The sequence below is a fragment of the Corylus avellana genome, chromosome ca2 (genome assembly GCF_901000735.1).
Source record: "Corylus avellana chromosome ca2, CavTom2PMs-1.0".
Classification (NCBI taxonomy): domain Eukaryota; kingdom Viridiplantae; phylum Streptophyta; class Magnoliopsida; order Fagales; family Betulaceae; genus Corylus; species Corylus avellana.
In genome coordinates, this window is record NC_081542.1 from 49,684,342 (window position 1) to 49,707,992 (window position 23,651).

The 23,651-nt window shown below is 39.1% G+C and overlaps 2 protein-coding genes and 1 pseudogene across 6 annotated transcripts; all 3 read right to left on the reverse strand.

The window, feature by feature from the left end:
• Positions 1-1,507: 1,507 nt before the first annotated feature.
• LOC132171524 (F-box protein CPR1-like) lies at positions 1,508-3,822 on the reverse strand. Of its 5 annotated transcripts, none has more exons than XR_009439046.1 (4): positions 2,526-3,822; positions 2,171-2,245; positions 1,957-2,028; positions 1,508-1,759 (listed from the first exon to the last, which is right to left on the reverse strand). XR_009439046.1 is itself a non-coding variant. In XM_059582858.1 (3 exons), the coding sequence occupies exons 1-2, from the start codon at positions 3,665-3,667 to the stop codon at positions 2,206-2,208; spliced, it is 1,182 nt and encodes a 393-aa protein (XP_059438841.1). In that variant the 5' UTR covers positions 3,668-3,822; the 3' UTR covers positions 1,508-1,759; positions 2,171-2,205. The 5 variants fall into 5 exon arrangements, 1 of the variants encoding a protein (XP_059438841.1); XR_009439044.1 differs by having other exon boundaries at positions 2,154-2,245; XR_009439045.1 differs by having other exon boundaries at positions 1,937-2,028; positions 2,154-2,245.
• A 2,170-nt stretch (positions 3,823-5,992) lies between these two features.
• Positions 5,993-8,273, reverse strand: LOC132172569 (F-box protein CPR1-like). Its single transcript, XM_059584091.1, has 3 exons — positions 7,126-8,273; positions 6,905-7,022; positions 5,993-6,246 (listed from the first exon to the last, which is right to left on the reverse strand). The coding sequence occupies exons 1-2, from the start codon at positions 8,229-8,231 to the stop codon at positions 6,944-6,946; spliced, it is 1,185 nt and encodes a 394-aa protein (XP_059440074.1). The 5' UTR covers positions 8,232-8,273; the 3' UTR covers positions 5,993-6,246; positions 6,905-6,943.
• A 10,432-nt stretch (positions 8,274-18,705) lies between these two features.
• LOC132170175 (F-box protein CPR1-like) lies at positions 18,706-21,699 on the reverse strand (annotated as a pseudogene).
• Between the last annotated feature and the right edge of the window lie 1,952 nt (positions 21,700-23,651).

Genomic DNA, 23,651 nt, shown 5'->3' on the forward strand with positions numbered 1-23,651 from the left:
GAAATCATGGTGGTCCTATTGAAAATGAAGGATCCGCTTACATTATTGAAATAACACGTAATGCTTTTAATTTGTTTCGTCAGAAGACACCTGTCATATTTGAAAAGATTTGTTTGGAAACATAATAAAGATTGGGATGATATATTTTAATATTATTTAATAGAGTTTAGTTGAGTATGATAATATGATTTGTTTATTAATGTGTTTTTTTTTTTTTTTTTTTTATAAAAAAAATATATATTATAACGTATAGGTGAAAATTGTATCATATATTAGAATTTATAATTGAGAAAACGTATTATATAATATAAATTTATTTATTTCGAAAAACCTAAAAATATTTAAAACTTAAAATAGTTGTTCAACCCCTTTAAATTTGTCAAGTGGCTACATGGTTACCCCTCCTAAGTTTTAGGTGGCCACAGCATGTGGGTGGACTCACCTCCCAATGGGTGGCCGGATGGACCAAACCCGAAAGTAAAATCTTCACCCTCGCAACTCACCATGGGTAGTATCTCTCCTTATGACCCATTGTGAAGGAGATCCTCACCCTCCGGCTCGGGATGGGTCTTTGCCACCCATTGAAGGTGGGATTTCCCATACCTCCCTTACAATGTTTAGCTTTTTTGTTTTTTAATTTTTAAATAATGTTGATCATGTAGTAGAATAATGTAGCATGGCCCATGGGAGACCCTTGTCATGCTCTACCTTGACATTATATGCTGTTAAGTTTTTAGACTAAACATGGGCCGAAAAACCAATTACATGTATAAGATGTTCAAAATAGTACTTTTTGTAAACCAGTGTGACTATTTGATAGCAACACAAATCGCAAGTACGAAAAAATAAGGGAACCCATGTTGAGAAAAAAGGAAAGAGATTAAAAAGGCCCAAACTAAAGTTAACATGAAATTCTACCTCCCTTTTGGTTTTTGGTTCGGTGGGCAGCTCTCGTTCTTCATGACCCCACTGCGGATCAAGCATGGTCCTGTTTTAATGCACATACAAGTCCAGACTTGGTGGTACCTTTTGTTTTGTTTTGTTTTTTTTTTACTAATCAGATTTGGTGGTACAAAATAACCAAGGGTTAGGATTCTTCTGCTTATTGATTCTCTTCTAGTTCCACCCTCAACTACAGACACAGCTTTGAGTCCTCTGCAACTATCGTACAAGGATACCATGCAATTCATCCTATTATGAACCACTCAATATCGATAGCAAATTTAGCAAAGAAACTATTGATAGCAACCATCCACTGAGGTAAACAATTAAAATTCAACAACAATGTAATTTGCTTTATAATCGAACATCACCCACCCATTCTTAATCTGCAATCATTTATAACTAGGCCTGCACCTCAAAACCAACCTAAATGGCATCCGAATATTCTTCATGCCATTTTCTCACAGGCGAACAATTTGAAAATTCACAGCATATAGTTCAAAGTCGGTTATAACATCAAATTTCAGTTAAAGAAAAAGTAAATTCCAGCATCAAAATCGACAGATGTCAAACAACCTTGTGGATTTAGAGAGGAATACAAACATATTTCGTATATACATGCTTCAAAACCATAGTAACTACGAGTACACAACACCTTACACAATTGGACAATATATGGCATTAATCAGGAAAAAACCTGAAGAAGTATACTCATTCTAGTAAAGGCATTTGGTACACATCGTTGGGATTATTGTTTCCTCCCATCTTCAAGCATTCTCAGCTGATCAGGCATAGCTCTCTCCCTTTACTTTTCACCCTGCGAAGAATAAATGGGCGAAGATAAGTTGCTTATATGATAATAAAGTTGAAAAGAAACAAATGGGACACCTTCTATTTTTTTTTTTTTTTTTTTTTTTTTTTTTGTGAAAAGAAGGGAAGGGACTGGTAGTTGATTAAGCGAGTCTAAGAAATATTGGCTCCAGAGAGGGGCAACCTCTCGAAGGAACTAAATACCCTCTGAACTTCATTCTGAAATGTAAGTGTACGTGAAGAAGAAGGTGCCCTTAATTCGAGATGGCACACTTCCTGAAAAATGAAGACAATAATTTGATTCACCAAATCCTGCCCTAAGTACACTTAAATTGAGCATTGCAACCTTATTTTAGACCAAAAGAAGCCACTCTAGTAAGCTTTAAAAGTAAATGACAAACCAAATTCACAAAAGTACATCTTCTCCACGCTTCCGTTCATCCTTATGTTTGCTTATAGCACCAATTTGAAGCCCTCTGACAGGAAATCATCCCTGAGAAAAAACCAAGGGCCAATTTGTCAAGCACTAAGTCACATGAAAGTATACGATATAAAATTGCACCAATTGCAAGGTGGTAGGAAAACCAAACTGGGCTAGCCATCATTAAATTGTGAACCAAATCACATACACCACTACTATGAGTGACTCAGAACCAGATTATGTAAGCATGTCATGTCATCAACGTATCATCACTGTCTAATAACAAAAAACAATGCCAACAGAGATACAATAACCTGCATAAGGAAACCAAAGACAGTCTACTGTCATTTACCTATTTTTCTTATTTTTCTCCTCTTCTAAACTCTGCTTCTTCCCATGATCTCTTCGACTCGCTGCGGCCGGGGCAAGAGTTCCGACAAAAACTTCGGCCTCAAACCAATCCGGCAAACCGCCAACACTCACATTCTCGACCCTTTTCCTCCTCAAATCGTACCACGCAAGCCTCTGATTGTCAAGCTCCAACAGAACCTCCGCACCAGTCCTGGAATAAGCCAACGGCCTCAAATACTTGTACGACCCAACAGACTCAGCTTTTGCAACCGAAAACAGCTTAGCCCAAGACTCCTTGACCCCATACTCCCTCATCACCCAAACATCGATACCAACATTTGGGTAAGTCGCTTTCATATACACGCACAGACCCAAAACGCCCACTTCAATGCGAAATCTCTCCTCCGATCTCTCCTCCGTACACTCGGGCAATGGGACCTCCCTAAATCTCTCAACCGTCAGATCAAAAGCGACAATCAGATCACCCTCATGCTTTTTGACGTTGAACTTCCGGTTCACCACCCAATGCAAAGCACCACTTGCGAAGGTCCCCTTCTTCCACCAATAACACAGAACATAAGGCATATCCTCAGAGTCTCTCCACTCGTTCGCTCTCAGACTATAAACCTGAACTTTGGACACAAACCCTTCGTTATCCAAATTGATGAACTGCAAAATCCTCACCAGCTTGTAGTCCTCGCTCACCGGGTCGTACCCGAACCCGAATGACCGCGTGCCCAGCCAGGTCGACTCGATTCGCTCAATGGGCAAAAAGGGCAAGACTTTGTGCCTTCTGATCGATGGGTTCCACAGAGCGATGTCTTCGGCCGCGTTAGAGATGCAGATCAAGCCGTTGGTGGAGCCCAGGATTAAGATCTTATTGCTGTAGCACATCAGAGGGTAAGCGAGCAAGACGGCATCGCTTAAGGCGTCAAGGTTGATAAGATAGATCTCGGAGTCCCTCCGGATCATGATGCTGAGGTTAGAGCTTGTCTCTATGGAGTTCTTGAGGTGGAGATCAATGAAACCCGTGCTGTCGATCAGAGAGCGCAATGGCTTGGACACGGACCGGAACCGAAGAAGCGACCGGACTGGCAGCCGGCAGAGGACTTCGATAAGAATATCCGATGGCATGTCCGCCATGAACGGGTTAGTCTTCGAAGTTGATTTGTGAGCATCTAGGACTAGGGCTAGGGTTGGAACTGGCGTCAGAGCTCGAGAATGGGGGAAATTGCAGAAACTTCGCGGTGACTCACGTGAAATGCTTGAGGTAAAACGACGAGACAGCGTGTAACAGGATGAGCATGGCTACTAAACAGTTACTTTCTATTATTCTGTTAAGTAGTTTTAATATCTGTTAGTTGGCTGTTAGGTTGATTGCTGTTGGTGGTTGATTGTAATAGGCGAGAACATTAAAGACTAGAATCAGTTGTGATTTAGCCTTACCTTTGAGGAATAAATGGACCAGAAGAATATATAGTTTATAGTTAGAATTTTTAAGAAAAAATTTTAAAGTAATAAATAGGCCACCAATCCACTAATCAAAAATAATAAAAAAATATTATTTTAAATTTTTAAAAAATAATAATAAAAAATTAAAAAATATTTTAAAAAAACTAAGGGTGGCCGGACCACCCATGTTGGCCTAAGGTGACCTTTAAGATTTTTTCTTAGAAATTTTAGCCATAAACTAAATATTCTCTAGTCTAAAATGTATAAGAAAGAATCCTATTCCGCGCTTTGTAGACATTTGTTCATTCAAGAAATTAGAGGTTGAGCACCCTAGAAATGCTCATTCAATGAAAGTCTCTCCTATCTTCTTTCCCTATCTTCCTTTCTTCCTTAGCTCGATTATCGTGTAATTCTTTCTTCCTTTCTTCCTTAGAGTGTAATTTCTTAACAAAACGTTAAATATACCACCTTTTTTAAAAAATTCTATCCAAAATTTGACAAAACGTTATGCTACTACCAATTAGAAATTAACATGCGTCTATATAATTACTTTCAAATAAAAAATAATTTTTTTAATTAAAAACATTAAAAAACTATATTTAATTATATTTAAAAAAATAATAATAAAAAAGTTTGGGGTGGCCGTAGCCGCCTCTGGCCACCCCAAGGAGCCAAAGGCACATAGATCCGGTACCTTTTGAAAGACAAAAATCAAATGATTAGATTTCAAAGACAGAACAAAGAATGAAAACATTAACCCTCAAGTAATGAAGCAATTTCAGGGCAATATCGTCCGGGAGCGAGCTCTGGGTACCCTCCGATTGCTTCATGGTTTCTCTCAGGTGGTAATTGAAAAATTTGAGGAGCAACAGGAATATATGATCGTCTAAGCTTGTGTGCCCTTGTCAAACACGGGGAAAAACTCCTTGGAACTTGTGATCTTCTATGTTTGCTTCAAACTATTGGGAACTTTTTGTTTGAATTGGATTCTATTATTGTTTCAAATCTTCAGAGACGATCTTGATACTCGGGGGAGGCAGAGATATCTTTGACGGCAAAAACTAAAGCTTATAAAAAAAACCTTCAGAATTCTCTCTTACGTATTTACAGAAGGCAGATGATAAAATCGTCTAGAGACTGCTAGTGAAGCCACTCAATTTTTGCCAAACCAGCATATGGGTCCTTTCTATGAAGCACTTGGGGTACCAAAAGGGGTGGCTAAAACCACCATCAGACCTATTGGGGTGTTTTGACCACCCCTTTGGCTTCTTGGGGTGGCTTGGCCACTCCCATCTAGCCGGTTTGGGGTGGCTCTATAAAGCACGTGAGGCATCCAAAGGAACCAAAAGGGGTGGCTGAAACCACCATTAGACCTACTGGGGGTAGTTTTGGCCACCCCTTTGGCTCCTTGCGGTGGCTTGACAACCCCCATCTGGCCGTGGGGTGACCGGCCAGATGGGAGTGGCCAGGCCAAAGGGGGTGGCCAGTCCACCCCCAAATGGCCAGGGGTGGCCCCCAATTTTTTTTTTTTTAAAAAAATATATATATATATATAATTAAATATAATTTTTTAATATTTTTATTTTTTCTAATTTTTTTTTAAAAAAGTATTTTTAAAAATTAATTATATGGACACGTCTCAATTTGTGATTGGTGCTGACGTGGCGTTTCGTCAAATTTTGGATGAAATTTAGACAGAGATATCATCTCCGTCTTTAAGCAAACCAGAAATACCTCATATAATAAAAAGTAAACCCTAGGACGTTCCATCATTGTCTCTGATGTAAACAATTTCAAAATTCAACAACAATGTAATTTGCTCTATTATCCAACATCACCACCCATTCTTAATCTGCAATCATTTATAACTAGGTCTAAATGGCATTCGGAACAATTATTCTGCATGCCATTTTGTCACAGGCCAACAATTTGAAAATTCACAGCATATAGTTCAAAGTCAGTTATAACATCAAATTTCAGTTAAAGAAAAAGTAAATTCCAGCATCAAAATCCATAGATGTCAAACAACCTTGTGGATTTAGAGAGGAATACAAACATATTTCGTAGAAACATGCTTCAAAACCACAGTAACTACAAGTACACAACACCTTACACAAGTGGACAATATATGGCATTAATTAAGAAAAAACCTGAAAAAGTATACTCATTCTAGTATAGGCATTTGGTACGCATCGTTGGGATTATTGTTTTCTCCCATCTTCAAGCATTCTCAGCTGATCAAGCATAGCTCTCTCCCTTCACTTTTCACCCTGCGAAGAATAAAGGGGCAAAGATAAGTTGCTTATGTGACAGTAAAGTCAAAAGAAACAGATGGAACACCCTTTTTTTTTTGAAGGGAAGGGAAGGGTGGTTGATTAAGCGAGTCTAAGAAACATTGGCTCCAGAGAGGGGCAACCTCCCCAAGGACCTAAATACCCTCTGAACCTCATTCTGAAATGTAAGTGTGAAGAAGAAGGTGCCCTTAATTCGAGATGGCACACTTCTTGAAAGAAGAAGATAATAATTTGATTCACCAAACCCTGCCCTAAATACACTTAAATTGAGCATTGCAACCTTATTTTAGACCAAAAGAAGCAAGCTCTGCATCCTTATATTTTCGAAAGAAATGTACATCCCAGCCAATGGCACGAAGAAGACACATTGACACAATATTCAAATACAATGCCTACTTGCACTTTATGAATCAAAGCTCTGAAAAATATTTAATGTGCAAGCTAAGGCATACAGAAAATGGATAGTCGTATTTGGATAAAGAAAATCTTTGCCTCCATAGAACATTTAGCCAACACAAAACTTCAAATAGTTTAGTAAGTCTAGAGAATTCCAGCAGAGATAGGCATAACTCGGAATATTGCTGAAGCAAAGAAATTCTACATGATATAAAATCCCCAAGAAAATGAGTTGTACCAAAATGGGCTCCAAAGCAGTTTTCCTTGCAATCGAATATCAAACAGCTTGTTCCTCATTTATCACTTCCTCCATCGCTTCCATCAACAGATTAAGGTCATCCGCTGGATTATCATACCTAGCACAAACATAGACCAACATGAGTTAAAAACCATGTCCTTATTATTAAGCTAAAGAATTAATCAAACAAAAAATTACACTCAAATCAGTTAAAATTTTACACGCTATCACCGTCGAGAAGAACAAGGCTTCCCACACAAATGACCGTCTCAAACGAATTAGGCATACCATCCAACTCAACACTCGTGCCCCTTTTCTCCTCTATGTCATACCAAAAGAGATACTCCAAATCCTGCTCCATCAGAACCTTCTTGCCGTCTTTCGAGTACACCAAAGGTTTACAGTACTCAAAAGTCCAAGGGACTGCGCCTTGGACAATGGTGTAAAGACGAGCCCAAGAGCTGACTACCCCGTACTCCTTCATCACCCAAACATCGTTGAGTGTCACACCGACATTCAAGCAAACACATATACATCCTTTCAAGACCTCCAAACAAAGTGATGAATCGTCGTTCGATTGAACCGGAATCGTATACTTTCTGAACTTTTCGGTGGCTAGATCGAAAGCCAGAAGGGTCTCCTGGTGCAGGGACCCACTAATAGGATCAACTAACCAATGGAAAGCACCGTTTAAGGACATCGAACTCGAATAAGGATTGGCTGAACTGTACTCTTTAGGCCATTCCTCTTCAACCGTCTTCCAAGAATGCGCTCTCAAACTATATACCTTGACTTCAATGGCACTTTTAGCATCAATCTCTGTATTGAACTCTACAACCCTCATCACCTTGTAGTCGTCGTTTACTGGGTCGTGTCCAAAGGCCACATTGGGCAACATAGACGTACAATCGGTGAATCCTACCGGCTCAAACGGCAACGTCTTGTACCGCCGGATTAATGGGTTCCAAATAACAATCCCTCTCCCATAGTCGTGGATGCAAACCAGTCCGTTGCAGTAGTTCGCGATTTGGGTGTTATGTCCTGCATTGAGAAGTGGCTGGTGAATGTTCACGAGCGCTTCTTCGAATCGATCGTCGTCGTTGAAGCGCACTCCTGAGAAATTCGGCGGCATTTCTCCCTCGTGTTCCATGACTATGAGATGGCGTTCTCTGTTGGCCGCAATGGAGAAGTCGAGATGATTGTTGATGAAAACTCGGCCATTGATTTGTGCCTGCCATGGCTTCGAAACGCATTGGAAACGTACCAGGCTCTTCACGGGTAATCGCAGAAGTATTTCGGTGATCAAATCGGGCGGGAGAATCGACATTTACGGAGTTTATTGTGGTGGCGGAGGAGATGAGTAACTTGGAACGCGTAGAATACCCATTACTCAGCGGGAATTTCAACTCCCAACGGCCAGCAAATGGATCATATATAAACAGAAATGTTCTTTCTTGATTCTTCTAACTTCTTTTCCCCATCTCTGCCAACGTGGCATTTTGCCACGTCCTTTTCGGTGGAACGGTTTTGTGAGCCCATTTTATATTTTCTAATAGTCGTAAGTTGGCTTTTATTTCTAAGTCTAAATTCAGCTCATCACCTGTTTAATATTCTTGAGCTTCTTTATGCAATAGCCCACGATACGGGTGAACTTTCTTGGATGTCTCAGTGGCCAAAGCCCTTCTTTATTGTTTCAAAAGAGAAGTGTAGACCCAAACAAACAAACATACAAAAGACTCGCTCTCTCCGGAGCTCCTCTAGAACCTGGGTTCTTTTCTTTCCCTCTCTTTCCCTCTTCTCCTTACTCTTTGATTATGGATTTCTCTACTCTAGAACTAGATTCCCTTATTGCTCAGACAGCTGCTCTAACTTGGGAGGACCCTTCCTCTCAACTAGAAACTCTCTCCCCTGAACTCGTTAATGATGAACTTCTACCTTTGGTAGGACAGGTCATCTCCCAAAAAACACAAAACAATCAATCTGTTAATGCTAGCCTGATCAAAGCTTGGTTCTTTGCCCTCCCATTTTCTTTTGCTGTTCTTGGCCCAAACATTTTTCTGTTCAAATTTTCTGAGAAGGAACACATATCCAGAATTCTCAAGCAAGTCTGGAATGTAAATGGTTTCTTACTAGCTTTACAAGTTTGGTCTCCCTCAGCCACTTTAGGTGATCTTTCACTTAAAGCAGTACCTTTTTGGATTCAAGTTCACGGGCTTCCTCTGCACAACATGTCTATAAAAAATGCCATTGCTATTGGTAAAGGATTGGGCCTCCTTGTGAAGGTTGATGATGCTAGTGGTGCTGATAACACCTTTCGTAGCTATCTAAGGCTTCTTGTTGAAATTGATGTCAGCAAGCCTTTGAATCCTGGGTTTCCCTTCACCAAGAATGATGGAACTTCCACCTGGGTCAGTCTAAAGTATGAAAGGTTGGATGTCTATTGCACGGATTGTGGTTTGATTGGTCACAAGCAATTTTCTTGCCAAGCCTCCCAAGTTGACAGAGTTCCGTCCAGGTACAAAATCTCTCTCAAAGTTACCATTTTTTCAAACTTGCTCTCTCCTTCAGCTATGACTCATCATGTGGGGAAAAGCTTTGTTTCTTCTTCCCCAGTTTTAGGTCTCAGAAATGATCCCACACAGCCATGCATGACCCGCTCTAAACCCCATGCAAACCAGCTAGAAACCCGCCTCAATCCTCACAACTCCCTGACATCTCAACAACCATCTCTCTTGTCCCAAAATCCGAGGTCTGTTTCCTCCCTTACTCAAGACACCCCCTCACAAAATATCCCTGCTCCAATCCCACCAACTGCCGCAAGATTGGACATCCCTCTTGATAAAACTTTAAAAGCCTTATCCTTGTTACAGAAACCTATTCAACTTTTTTCCCCCTCTACTAGCATGTTAGTTTCGAACCCTTCGTTGGATCCCAACTCTATGGACCTAACCCAATATGGACCCACTAACCTCCTTTTACCAGACAAAGCCCAAAACTTCCAACTCAAGCCCATCCCTTCTGAAAATTTAAACTCTACGGCTACTATCAACATTCCCAACTTACCTTCTATTCCCACTAAATCATTCCCCACTTCAACCAAAATCACCAAGCAGACAAGGAAATCTCCATATAACACCCGTCCCCCAAAAGCACCCTCCTTATCATCTCCAGAAAATACTTCCCCTAGCCCTCCTTCTTCCCCCTCCCTCCAGATCAGTAGGAAAAGGCCTAGAATTTCTGATTTGATCTCTTCTTATAAAAAAGGACCTGGTGCTACCTCTGAAAATGTTAACCCTCCAGACTTGTCCCTCTCTCAAACTCCTTTGTTCACACCAGGTTCTGCTGGAAAACTCCCAGCTAGGCCCTTGTTTAAAGCTGCTAGAAAAGGGAAAAACAAACTGGTTTCAGCAGTTGAGATTGCTGAAGTTGAATCTGAGAAGAAGGGGGGCTTTGTCAAGCCTCCCCAAAACCAATGAAAATTTTATCCTGGAACTGCAGAGGACTTTCTCGTCCTGCTGCAGTTCGAAGTTTGAGGATGTTGATCCGTGATCAATCTCCTGATGTTCTTTTCCTCTCTGAAACTAAATCCCCTCCCCCCCAAGTCTCTGCTACTTTGAACAGGCTTGGCTTCTTTCTCATGTCTCAAGTTGCTCCCTCTGGTACTAGTGGAGGTTTGGTTCTCTCTTGGCGTCCAGGAGTGGACCTTGAATGTTTTATAACCAATAAGAATAATATTTCAGCTTGGTGCTTTTCTGATCCTCCTCACTCTCCATGGATTCTCTCTTGTGTGTATGGTCCTCCTAATAGAAGAGATAGAATGGCATTTTGGGACTCTTTTGCCTCTGTTGGTGATCTTTTTGAAGCCTCTTGGCTGTGTATAGGTGACTTTAATTCTATTTTGGATCAATCTGAGAAGCTTGGTGGGAGACCAGTAGCTAGCTCTTCCCACTGCCCCTTTAGAAGCTTCATTGATCGGTTTGGTATGATTGATATAGGGTTTGTTGGAAATCCTTTCACTTGGTGTAACAATAGGAGTGGAATGGATTCTATCAAGGAAAGGTTGGATAGAGGTTTGGCTTCTCCAAATTGGATTCATCTTCACCCTGAATACTCCTTGCTCCACCTCCCTGCCCACAACTCTGACCATAACCCCATCTCCCTAAATACCAACAACTCTTCCCTGTTCCTTCTTAGACCCTTTAGGTTTGAGGAATTTTGGACCAAAGACTCTTCTTGTGGTCAGATTATAGAAGCTGCTTGGCAAAAATTTGTTCCTGGTAACCCTGCCACTTGTCTTCCTAAGAAACTCAAAAATACCAAATCAGCCTTATTGAAATGGAACTCTCAACATTTTGGTAACATTCAAAAAAAGATTAAGGCTACTCTCTTCCTTTTAGACTCTGTCCAGCAATCTCCTCCCTCTCCATCCTCTTCTGATCAGGAGATTAGTTTGAAGCTGCAATTGGATAATCTCCTCACCAAGGAAGAGATCCTCTGGCGCTCTAAATCCAGAGAAATTTGGTTGACTTGCAAGGACCTCAATACTAAGTATTTCCACACTTCTACTCTCATCAGGAGAAGATCCAATGCTGTGAACTTTCTCAAGTTGAATTCTGGTGATTGGGTTTCTTCAAGAGCAGATATTGGTGGGAATTTCTCTGCTCACTTTTCAACCCTCTTTACTTCTTCTAGACCTCCCATTGAAGCTGAAATGCTGGATTTATTCTCTCCTATCATCACTGAGGAGGAGAATGTCTCTCTATGCTCCATCCCTTCTGAGGAAGAAATTTTTCAAGCTTTATCTAGTCTTGGCTCCACTAAAGCTCCTGGTCCAGATGGCTTCACTGCCCTTTTTTTCAAGAAATACTGGTGTCATGTTAAAGGGGATGTTCTGCAATGCATTTGGAATTTCTTTGAGAACAACTTTCTTTTGAGGGATCAGAATCACACCTTTATAGCCTTGGTTCCCAAGATAAGTGGCTCTCACACTGCTCATCAGTTCAGGCCTATAAGCCTATGCAACATAGTCTATAAGATTATTGCTAAAATCTTGGCTAACAGATTGAAGATCCTTCTTCCCAAGATCATATCTCCTTTACAATCTGCTTTTGTTCCAAAGAGGAATATCCAAGACAATACGATTCTGGCTCATGAGCTCCTTCATACTTTCAAATCCAAGAGAGGCAAAGGTGGTTACATGTTTCTCAAGATGGATATGGAAAAGGCTTTTGATAGAATGGAGTGGGAATTTCTCTTGTCTATTATGGAAAAATTGGGTTTCAGCCCCATTTGGATCTCCTGGGTCAGAATTTGCATCTCCTCTTCATCTTTCTCCATTCTTCTTAATGGAAGCCCTTTTGGTAATTTCTCCCCTGAAAGAGGGTTGAGACAAGGAGATCCCCTCTCTCCTTTCCTCTTTATTTTGGGTTCTGAAGTCTTCTCTAGACTTATGTTCAAAGAGGAAAGAAAAGGTTCTATTAAAGGTCTTCGGATTGCTAGGAATTGTACTGCTATTCATCATCTGTTGTTTGCTGATGATCTTCTAATTTTTGGGAAGGCTACTGTCTCTGAAGCTGGCTGCATTAAATCTTGTTTGGATAAGTATTGTAGATGGTCTGGTCAGTCTATTAATGCTGCAAAATCCTCCATTCGTTTCAGCAAGAACACCTATTACTCCACTTCTTCAGCTATCTCCAACATTATTCCTTATCCTTGTAATCCTTCTACTTCTCTTTATCTTGGCCTCCCTATTCTGATGGGGAATTCTAAAAAAAGAGCTTTCAAAGGTCTTCTTGACAAGGTTCACAGTAGAGTTGAAGGTTGGAGAGCAAAAACTTTATCTCAAGCTGGCAGGTTGGTTCTTATCAAATCAGTGGCAGCTACTCTTCCCTCCTATGCCATGAGCTCTTTCTTACTTCCCATTAGTATCTGCTCTGAACTTGACAAGACCTTCAAAAACTTTTGGTGGGGCTTTCCTCCAAAAAAAACCAGGAACCTTTCTTTGAAGGCTTGGGACTCCTTTTGTCTTCCAAAGGAATTAGGAGGTTTGGGTGTCAGGAAAATGAGAGAAGTAAATTTGGCCCTCATTTCCAAGTTAGGATGGAAAATTCACTCAAATGCAGACTCTTGTTGGGTTGCTCATTTGCGAGGTAAGTATCTCCACTCTTGTTCTTTTCTCTCCCTCCCATCCCTTTCTTCTTCCTCCTCCTCATGGTTATGGAAAGGTATCCTTAAAACTCAATCTTTTATCTCTCAAGGTGCCTATAACAGAATCCATAGCTCCTCCTCTCTCCCTATTTGGAGCTCCTCTTGGATCCCTACCATTCCTTCCTTCTCTCCTTCTGCCTCCCCTCTTTTGTTGCTCCCTCTTCCCAACCTTATAGTCTCGGATCTTTTCTGTTATGATCCTATTTCCTCCACTTTTTCATGGAATTTTCCTCTCCTTCATTTTCTTTTTGATTCTGTCAGTGTTAGGGAAATCCTAAAAATCAAATATACCCATCTCTCTTTGGATGAGCATATCTGGACCCCCTCTGCTAATGGTTCTTTCTCTTCTAAATCTGCATATAATCTCATTAGCAGCCCGAGAACTTCAGCTGGGTTTTCCCCTCTCTCTTCCAGTCATTGGAAGCTCCTCTGGAAACTCAAGCTAAATGACAGGCTGAAACTCTTCCTTTGGAAAATTGCTTGGGACATAGTCCCCTCCAAGATTAGGTTAAATGCTATTTTTCCCATTCCTCCTGCCAATTTAATTTGCCCTCTATGCAATGTGGAAGAGGATTCACTTTCTCACCTCTTCTTCAGATGCTTCTTTGCTAGAATATCTTGGAGATCTTCTCATTGGCCTCTAGACTCGTTAAAATGGTCCTCTCTCAGTCTTCCAGAATGGATAAAAGGTATTTTAACTCCTCATAGTTCTTTTGGTATTCCTCTTGCAGATTCACATTTGTTCCAAAGCTATGCTGCTGTCTTTTGTGATTTGTTTTGGTTTTCCAGAAATCAAGCAGTCCATAATGGTGTTATCCCTGAAGCCTCCCAGCTGGCTGCAAAAATCAATCGGATTTCCTTGGAACACCATGCAGCTTGGACTCCTTCCTCTAAACCAGTGAGAGAGCTTTGGTCTCCTCCTCCAACAGGCATCTTCAAGGTGAATTTTGATACAGCCATCAGAGAGAGTTTCTTTGTGCAAGCAGCTGTTTGCAGAAATTCTAATGGGCAGATTATCAAAATCCTCTCCCAAGTCAGGCCCCCTTGTAATCCTACTTATGGTGAAGCTCAAGCAGCCCTTTTGGCAGCTTCCTTGGCAGCTTCTATGCATCTTGATAATTTCATTTTAGAAGGAGACTCCTCTATTGTAATCTCATCTTTACAACAACCTTCTATAGTCTTGGATTGGCATATTGATCATGTAATTACTGACACTATTTCTCTTATTCCGGCCTCTTCCCTTTGGGAGGCCAGAAAAGTCAACAGAAGTGCAAACTTCTGCGCCCATCATGTGGCATATAGGGCCGCGGCAAGAGTTATCTCGGGCTGCATTCCCTCCTTAGTTTCCCCTCCTCTCTCTATTCCCATTTGTAGTGGAAAAGATCCACCTCCTTCTCTCCCCTCCTTGTGAGGGTTTTGTTCTGTTGGTTCTTTTCTATGAAGTGGTTTGTTACAAAAAAAAAAAAGAGAAGTGTAGATTCTCCCTTTGGGCGTGATCATCGGAGTTTTCATTCGCTGTAGAATGTCCGGTTTGAGTCATAGCTACGGCCTGGGAAGGCGAGCCCGTCACCACAACCCCACCAAAGTGTGAGCCGGTAGAGCCCCTTCATAGTAGCATCTGCTTCACGCATCCAAAAAAAAAAAAAAAAAAAGACTTTTTTTTTTTTTTTTGGAAGGAAAATTCTTACAAGTTGATTGTATACAATATTCCCTGCAATTCAAATCTTTAAAAAAGTTATGTGTCTTCATTTAACATATGATATGTACATACTTAAATTAACACATCACTTTTTGAGTTGCATGAACTCCTTCAGGCTACAACCCATACAATTTTTCTCTTGTATATAATTGTTTATCCCAGAGGACACAAATTTCTAGCCTCTAAAACATTATACATTAAACTATTAAACTATTAAAAAGTATGTGAGAAATACATCATATTAAATAAAATATGTGTTTTTCACATATTAAGAGATGTATGTCTTTTAAAAGCACGTCCTATTAGAATTGAGATAAATATCTGTCTTTCCATTCTAATGGTACTGTTCAATGTACAATAGACACAATGGTAAATAAATAAAAGAAATCGTTTTCTTTGTTAATATTTTTTGAGAGTATTCCTTATTTAAAAAAATGTTTTGATGTGACATAAAATACAAATAATTTTGAGAGTTTTATATCTTGAGTTGAGTTGTTTGTTATTTTTTTATTTTTTTAAAAAGTGCTATCTAGCAAATGTCAATGCTCGGAATGGGTGTATTGCTTTAGAGTCGGTTTGAGATTGCATTTGAAAAATATATTTTTTAAGTAAAAAAAAAATATACTTTTTGGCAAAATCTTCATTTTTAAGTTTTTGTCAAAAGTGTGTTTTGGCTATTTTTAAGCTTTTTGAACATTTAAAATCTCTTTTTTTTTTTTTTTTTTTTATCGAACGAGTACTTTTTTATTCGAACGAATTTTTTTAGTGTTAAACATATTTTTAAACTCCTGACGCACACTCTCAAATAAACCCTTAATCGTTGGGCCTTTTGCCAAGAATGAAGAGGTATGGTCCTTTCACAAGTATAAGAAGGTAACATAATTTCAACTTTTTGATGTCTATTCTTAATACACTGCTGCAAGTAGTACTCGTCAAGGCAACCCAAAGGTCTAAAACAGCCTTCTGTCCGAGCACTAATCCCAGTGGGGAAATTTGAGTCAACAAAACATTTGGTGCTCTAAAAGGCTACGGAAGTCATTCTAAAATTCATTTTTCTGTCGCTCTTGTATTTCTTTAAAAATGAAGTAATTTTTAAAATTAATATTTTATTAAAATTCAATAATGATCAATCATAAGTTTAATAGTAATCTTAAGAGACACATCATTCTTGGAGTGACATAAGAATAACTTCTAACATTACTCATAAAACATGGTGAAATGGAATAAGCATTTCTATTCCTTTGTTGGTAACAATAAATATACCCTAATTGGAATTAAACCAAAATTACCAAAAAATCCTCTTTTTTATTTTTCTTTTCTTTTTTTCTAAAACTTAAATTTAAAAATAAAATAACAAAAAAAATTGATTTTTCTAGGTGGCCGCATCCACCCCTAAAAGACTGCAGAAGCAGTTGCGGCCACCAGCAACGTGAATCGAAGGTGGCCTTGGCCACCCTAAATTCATCGAGGGTGGTGTGACCACCTCCAAGTTTTACGGTGGGCGGCTGGCCGCCCTTAAGTTTAACAGTTATTTATTTATTTATTCTTAGGGTTGAGGGGTTGAAAAAAATGATTTTTTTTTAAAAAAAAAAATTATGTCTATTCCTTAATGAATAACTATTCTCTATTTTTTTTTTGTTAGAGGAATAAGAATTCATCTTCATAAGTGAATAGTTATTCCCATGAGTCTATTCTTAGGAATAAGTCCCCTTCGTAAATCTTACTTACGGCGCGTGTCCCCCACGCACCAATGCGTAAGGCCTCTTTCTCGCTGCTCCACCTCCATCCACCACCTACGTTGGTCTTTTGGTTCCATCAGCAGCTCGTGGCCCCGTGCGTCTTCGACAACTTCGACGGTACTTTTTTTGGATATTTTACTTTGCTTTTTATCTTGTATTTTTATTTTATAACGTTGTTCTGTTGCTTTCTGTTAAACCCAATCCGATTAGACTTTAGACTCTTCGTAAGTGAAGTGGATCTTTTTTTCTTTCTTTTTGGAAACTTTTTTTCCACTGTTACTATGCATCTAAATCACCATGACTTTTTCGAAAGTCTATTTTGATGCTTGATAGGGGTATTCATACTCCCGATGGTAGTATCCATCAGATTGTGCTGCAGCAAAGGTTTTCTCAGGCTGTATTCGCATATGACTTCCATCTTCACCTGCTTTGAGGAGTTTGTAGTCTGTTTGGATTGGGCTAATTTGTCTAAGCTTGTTAGTTTTATGTGTCTGTCCTATAACCTTTTTTTTTTGTTTTTTTCCTGCTTTAATGGACATTCAGTTTGTTACGAAAACCAAAAAAAAGATTATTTCATAAGAATAGTCATTTCATTCTAGAGGTCTATTCCGTAAACCAAACGGGGCCTAAGTCTATTATAGTAGTGTGTTAATAACAGTAACATATGAACTAAGTCTATTATTTTTAGCTAATGGCTTTTCAATTGCATTCTCATTGATCTGATTGTCTATTCTTTCTCTATAATATTTAAATATTATTTTCTTATTATTTCTGTATTTTTAAATACTAATACATTAATGCATAAGATAATAAAGAAAGAGAGATGTGAGTGAGAGAAAAATAAAATAAAATACTTGCGCATTAATAATACAAAGTAGTTCAAAAGCAAAATGCATTAATTTGTATAGAGAATCGAATAAACACCTTGTTTAACCTTTTGATTAGTCATTTTACATCATTGCATAAGCCATTATGAGTCCTCTTAGCAACTCAAGACACAACGGCAAATATTTTGGTTTGGTGAAAGTTCACATACCAGCAGAGCTGTCGGGGTTCATGTTCCATTTTGTTACTATGCTTCTTCAAGAAACACTCACTTCTTGATGCAGATGCTTCTTCAGGTGCCCATTTACTTACAAGGACGTGTGAGATGCCTATTTTCTAACATATTGTGTCTGATGCACACATTAAACATAATCAAAGCAGACAAATGAATTCAACGATAAGAAGGAACTTGAAAAGCATAAATCTATTGTCACCAACCAAATAAAAAAAGTTCATCCTTTAAGCAAGAGCAAGAGGAGCCTTAATTAGCAGTACAAAGGCATAAACTGCTGTTCCTCAAAAGACATTCAGTTTCCAAGATGACAAACCCTTTCGTCTTCTATGCAACAACATATTCAAATATGGTAAAATGGCCACGTAAACAAACACAACACATTCACATGCTTTAAGAATTTAATCAAAACTCAAAATATATAAGGAAAGAACCATCCTTTTATTTTTAGAACCCTTTTCTACTAGGATAGGCATAAGTTTGAGCTGTTAGAATATTAATTTAAATAGTTAAATCCACGATAATTTAACATATATGTTGGTGTTGCTTTCTCAGCTGCTCAAAATATTTGGGACAATTAGTATGTAAACAGACATTCTCTCCAGATTTTTATTCCCTATATATTGTTTTGACAAATTGGCTAATATTCAAATATGCTACTAGGAAAGCAGAGATATGATTTGCTTTTGCCGAATATATATATATATATATAGAAGTTCTGGTTCGGGCAAGGTTAAGAGTTCATTGAGGATCCATAACCATGCTAAGCAAAGAAATCCTTCTTCTGTTAGTCCCAAAATGCACATGCAGAAGGCCATTCGCAGCACATGATTGTAACTATTCAACAACATAGAAATTTAAACTCAAAGACAACATCACATTCACAATGTCTGTCTCCTTATGACAATTTCAAGCCAACACTAACAAATTGAAATAATCGAAGAACGAAATACTAGAGCTAATTATAAACAAGACACGACATTCTACAACCAACTTTTTTCCTGGGACAGACTCATATTTTTAATTGCAACCTGTGACTTCCTTTATCAATTCGGAGGGTTAAAAAGAAAATGAAAGAACAAGAAGTTTGTTGCTTTACCACTTTTCACTTTGTGCCCATTTTTCTCCTCCTGTTTGCTTATAGAGTCAGTTTAAAGCCTTTTGACAGAAAATCATCCCTGCAAAACAATGATCAATCCATCAAAGTAGTAAGTTAAACTAAAACAAAAATAAGTAGATGCTATATAGCAATCATGTTGAGTAATTCAAAACAGTGAAACAAACCAGACTGGTCATATACATCAATTTTTTTAAACAAACTTGAACTCTTAAGAGAACCAGAAAATTAAACTAAAGAGATCAACTGCTCACGTAAAATTGGTAATTAACCTATCCAGTCAATTGAGAAAGACAAATGCATAACCAGGTATAGAAATGCTTGAACAAAAATAAATAAATAACTCAATTAAGTTTATGTTATCTCACATCTTCTTTCTATTGCTTTTCTTCTTTTCCTCTGGCGCTGGTTGCTGTGTCTTCCCATCCATTCCACCACCACATCCGCATTGAATGAATTTGGAGCCCCCTCAATCCTCACAGTCTTGGCTATCCTCCTCCTCAAATCATACCAAAGGAGCTTTTTCTTGTCCAATTCCAAAAGAACCTTGTCCTTGTCACCACTCTTAGAATAAGCTAAAGGCATCACCTGTCCAAAATCCCTGTTCAAACTTGACTGTGAAACCTTAAACAATTTAGTCCAAGATTCCTTTAATCCATATTCCTTCATCAGCCATACATCAACAAAATCATTACCGTAATTGCAAATCATGCATAGGCGCCCTTCCAAGACCCCCAGATCCATTACAAAACCACCATCGACATGATCAGGCTGTGGTACAATTCGAAACTCCTCAGCTACAAGATCAAAAGCAACAATCATACAGTACCATTCAAACCCTCCAGGCACCACCCAATTCAAAGCACCACCAGCAAGCGCAGCATACCCTCTTCTATAAAAAAGAAGGTAACCAAGCTGAAACAGATAACGAATATAATAGGGTATGTCCTTGATTCCTCTCCAAGAGTTACTCTTCAAGCTATCACTTTGAGTTGCAGGAACTCTTACAACCCATAAAATGTTTGTCTTGTATATAATTGCTCACCCCAAATGACACTAATTTCTAGCCTCTAAAAGCCACATTATACATTAAACTATTATAAAGCATGTGAGAAGCACGTTCAATTAAAAAAATATATGTGTTTTTCACATACTAAGGGACACATATCTTTCAAAAGCTAGTTTGTATGAAATTTATATTCATTCCAAAAAAGACAGAGAGAAATTTCCTATAAACTTTGTAGAAAACACCTCCAAGCTAGTTTCTAAAAGTAACATGTTCTTTAAGCATGTAAGAAGCGCATGCTTTCAAACCATGTGAGAAGTATATGCCATTAAAACAAAATAAATTAAAATAAAATAAAAAAACACGTGAAAAGGATATATGTTAGTTTTAGATGTTGGTTTATAAGAAATTTCTAAACAAACCGGTCGATGGAGCTACCAAGTGTTCTCTGCTATCCTAAAACATATCAATCAATGAAATCAGAATCCATCTCATGAATCTGCCTGCAGCTTCTGTGCTAGCAAGTTCTGCATCCTTCTATTTTCGAAAGAAATATACATCCCAGCCAATGGCTCGAAGAAGACACAATCAAATACAATGCCTACTTGCGCTTTAAGAGTCAAAGCTAATGCAGGCTGAAAAATATTTAAGGTGCAAGCAAATGCATACAGAAAATGGATAGTTGTATTTGGAGAAAGAAAATCTTCGCCTCCATAGAACATTTAACCAACACAGAACTTAAAAGAGTCTAGAGAATTCCAGCAGAGATAGACATAACTCGAAATATTATTGCTGAAGCAAAGAAATTCTACATGATGTAAAATCCTATTTATCACTTCCTCCTCCATCGCTTCCTTCAACAAATTTTACACGCTATCACCATTGAGAAGAACAAGGGTTCCCACACAAATGGCCATCTCAAAGAAATTAGGCATACCACCAAACTCAACCCTCGTGCCACTTTTCTCCTCTATGTCATACCAAAAGAGATACTCATAATCCTGCTCCATCAGAACCTTCTTGCCGTCCTTCGAGTACGCCAAAGGCTTACAGTACTCAAATGTCCAAGGTACTGCGCCTTGCTCAACGGTGTAAAGACGAGCCCAAGAGCTGACTACCTCGTACTCCTTCATCACCCAAACATCGTTGCGTGTCGCAGAGACATGCACGCAAACACATATACATCCTTTCAAGACCTCCAAAATGAGTGCCGAACCATCGTCCGATTGAACCGGAATCGTATACTTTCTAAACTTTTCGGTGGATAGATCGAAAGCCAGAAGGGTCTTTTGGTGCAGGGACCCCCAAATATCAACTAACCATTGGAAAGCACCGTTTAAGGACATTGACCTTGAATTAGAACTGGCTGAACTGAACTCTTTAGGCCATTCCTCTTCAACCGTCTTCCAAGAATGCGCTCTCAGACTATATACCTTGACTTCAATGGCACTTTTAGCATCAATCTTTCTATAGACCTCCACAACCCTCACCACCTTGTAGTCGTCGTTAACTGGGTCGTGTCCGAAGGCCACATTGGGCAGCCCAGATAGCCAGTCGGTGAATCCTACCGGCTCAAAGGGCAACTTCTTGTACCGCCGGATTAATGGGTTCCAAATCAAAATCCCTCTCCAATAGCTGTAGATGCAAACCAGTCCATTGCAGTAGTTCACGATTTGCGTGTTATGTCCTGTATCGAAAAGTGGCTGGTGAATGTTCACGAGCGCTCCGTCGAATCGGTCATCGTCGTTGAAGCGCACTCCTAAGAAATTCAGCGGCGGTCCTTCGATGTCAATGACTATGAGATGGCGTTCTCTGTTGGCCGCAATGGAGAAGCCGAGATGAATGTTGATGAAAACTCGGCCATTGATTTGTGCATGCCATGCCTTCGAAACGCATTGGAAACGTACCAGGCTCTTCACGGGTAATCGCAGAAGTATTTCGGTGACCAAATCCGGCGAGTGAATCGACATTTACGGAGTTTATTGTGGTGGCGGAGGAGATGAGTAACTTGGAACGCGTAGAATACTGAATACCCACTACCCAGCGGGAATTTCAATTCCCAACGGTGAACGGCCAGCAAAGAGAAACAGAAGAGGTTTGATAAAGGCACAACACAAACCCAACTTAAAACCAACTTCTCTCCTACATGGCATTTATTTATTTTTTTATTATATTTTTTTTTAAAACCAAATTAAAGGCCTGTAAAAATCAAATTTCAGAAATCCTAAAATTCCTCTCTCAGTCCCTCGCTCTCCCTCCCACGCTCACCCTCTCTCCTCCGGCGAGTTCATTGGCCACCGGAAATCCCCTCTCAGTCTCTCGCTCTCCCTCCCGTGCTCACCCTCTCTCTCCTCCGGCGAGTTCTTCGGCCACCGGAAATTCTCTCTCACTCCAGCACTCTCCCTCCCGCGCTCACCCTCTCTCTCCTCCGGCGAGTTCTTCGGCACCGGCGAAGCTGTCCGTCCACTGTCTCTCTCACTCCGGCGACGTCTACAGCCACCGGCGAAGCTCCTGTCTCTCTCTCACTCCGGCGAAGTCGAAGGCTCTCTCTCTCCTCCACCGGTGGTAAGTAATCCCTCTCTCTCATCCACATTCAAAATCTAGGGCTTTTTGATTTATGTGTAGTGGGTGCTAGAATAGTGTATTAGATTTATATGTATTTAGGGTTTAGATTTCTGTTTTTTTGAATATTATTGGGTATGGATTTTTACTTCTTTTTCCGTTGGTTGAAGCTGTGTTTGTTCATGCCCGAGAAAGATAGTTTTTGGTCAGATTTCTCATTTGCATTACTCTCTGCAGTTTGTCAAATATAAGTCCTTCTATTGCATTATTTCTTTTTACATCCACAAACAAATCTGATTCTAAATCCATCTTTATCAATTTAGAGTGCAACTGTCTACCCAATTCCTTGAGCCCCATTCCGGCACAAGCTTTAAGAACACTTGATAAAGTAAACATATTTGGACATATTTTTGACCTTTTCATTTGCTCAAACAAGTTTAAAGCCCATTCATGGGACTCACAAAGAACACAGCCAGCAATAACAGCATTCCAGGAAACAATATCAGGTTGTGCAATTTCGTCAAAAACAATAATTGCATCTTCCATATCCCCTGCTTTGGCATACATGTTAACAAGCACATTTGCTGAGAATAGATCAGTATCATATCCAAGCTTTTTCAAATACCCATGAATTTTCCTTCCTTGACCACTATCCCCCAAACTCGAGCAAGCTTTCAGAATACTAGACAAACTAAACTCATTGGGTCTTATTCCATTCAAAACCATTTCCTGAATGGAATATATATATATAATTCAAAATATTGTTGTTTTCTTGTTATGTTCAGAGTGATTTCAGTGGAGAAGCCCTGGGTTTGTTTCATAGAATTTCATTTATTCCCCTCGTTGACAATTTGGTATAACAAATAGGTGGCAGGTACATGTGCATTAGTTGTCTGATTAAAACTTTAAAGGAGGACCTTAATTATCAAATTAATTACAATAATTAATTAAATCTTTTATAAAAACAAAAAAAGTTTTATATATGTACAGTAGAAAGAGAATGGTGATTTGGAAGGTTAATTAATTTGTTGTATGAGTAATGATTTTAAATCGTTATAAATGAAAATTGGAAGCAAATTAGGGTACCTCATCTGCTGCAGGCTTTTCTTGGTTGGAATATTTTGGTCATTTTCGAAAACTCAACAACCTTATTTAATAAGTGATTGCATATTCTAGTTTGTCTTTATAGTTCACACTGCTTATTATAGTTCACACTGCTTTTTATAGTTCACACTGCTTATATTCTAGTTTGTATAATTCAGTGACTTCCTTTACTCTCTGAGCTTCTATCTCTCTGCATTCTTTCAAAGCCTCAATCCTCACAACCTCAACAAGCACTTGTTCTTCATTAGCTTTCTCA

Coding starts and splice junctions, on each gene's coding strand:
- LOC132171524 (XM_059582858.1), bottom strand. CDS start 3,667: ATGGCGGACATGCCATCGGATATTCTTATCGAAGTCCTCTGCCGGCTG. Junction 2,246..2,525: donor GAGAAAAATAAGAAAAATAG/GTAAATGACAGT, acceptor GTTTTTTCTCAG/GGATGATTTCCTGTCAGAGG.
- LOC132172569 (XM_059584091.1), bottom strand. CDS start 8,231: ATGTCGATTCTCCCGCCCGATTTGATCACCGAAATACTTCTGCGATTA. Junction 7,023..7,125: donor CTTCTCGACGGTGATAGCGT/GTAAAATTTTAA, acceptor TGTTTGTGCTAG/GTATGATAATCCAGCGGATG.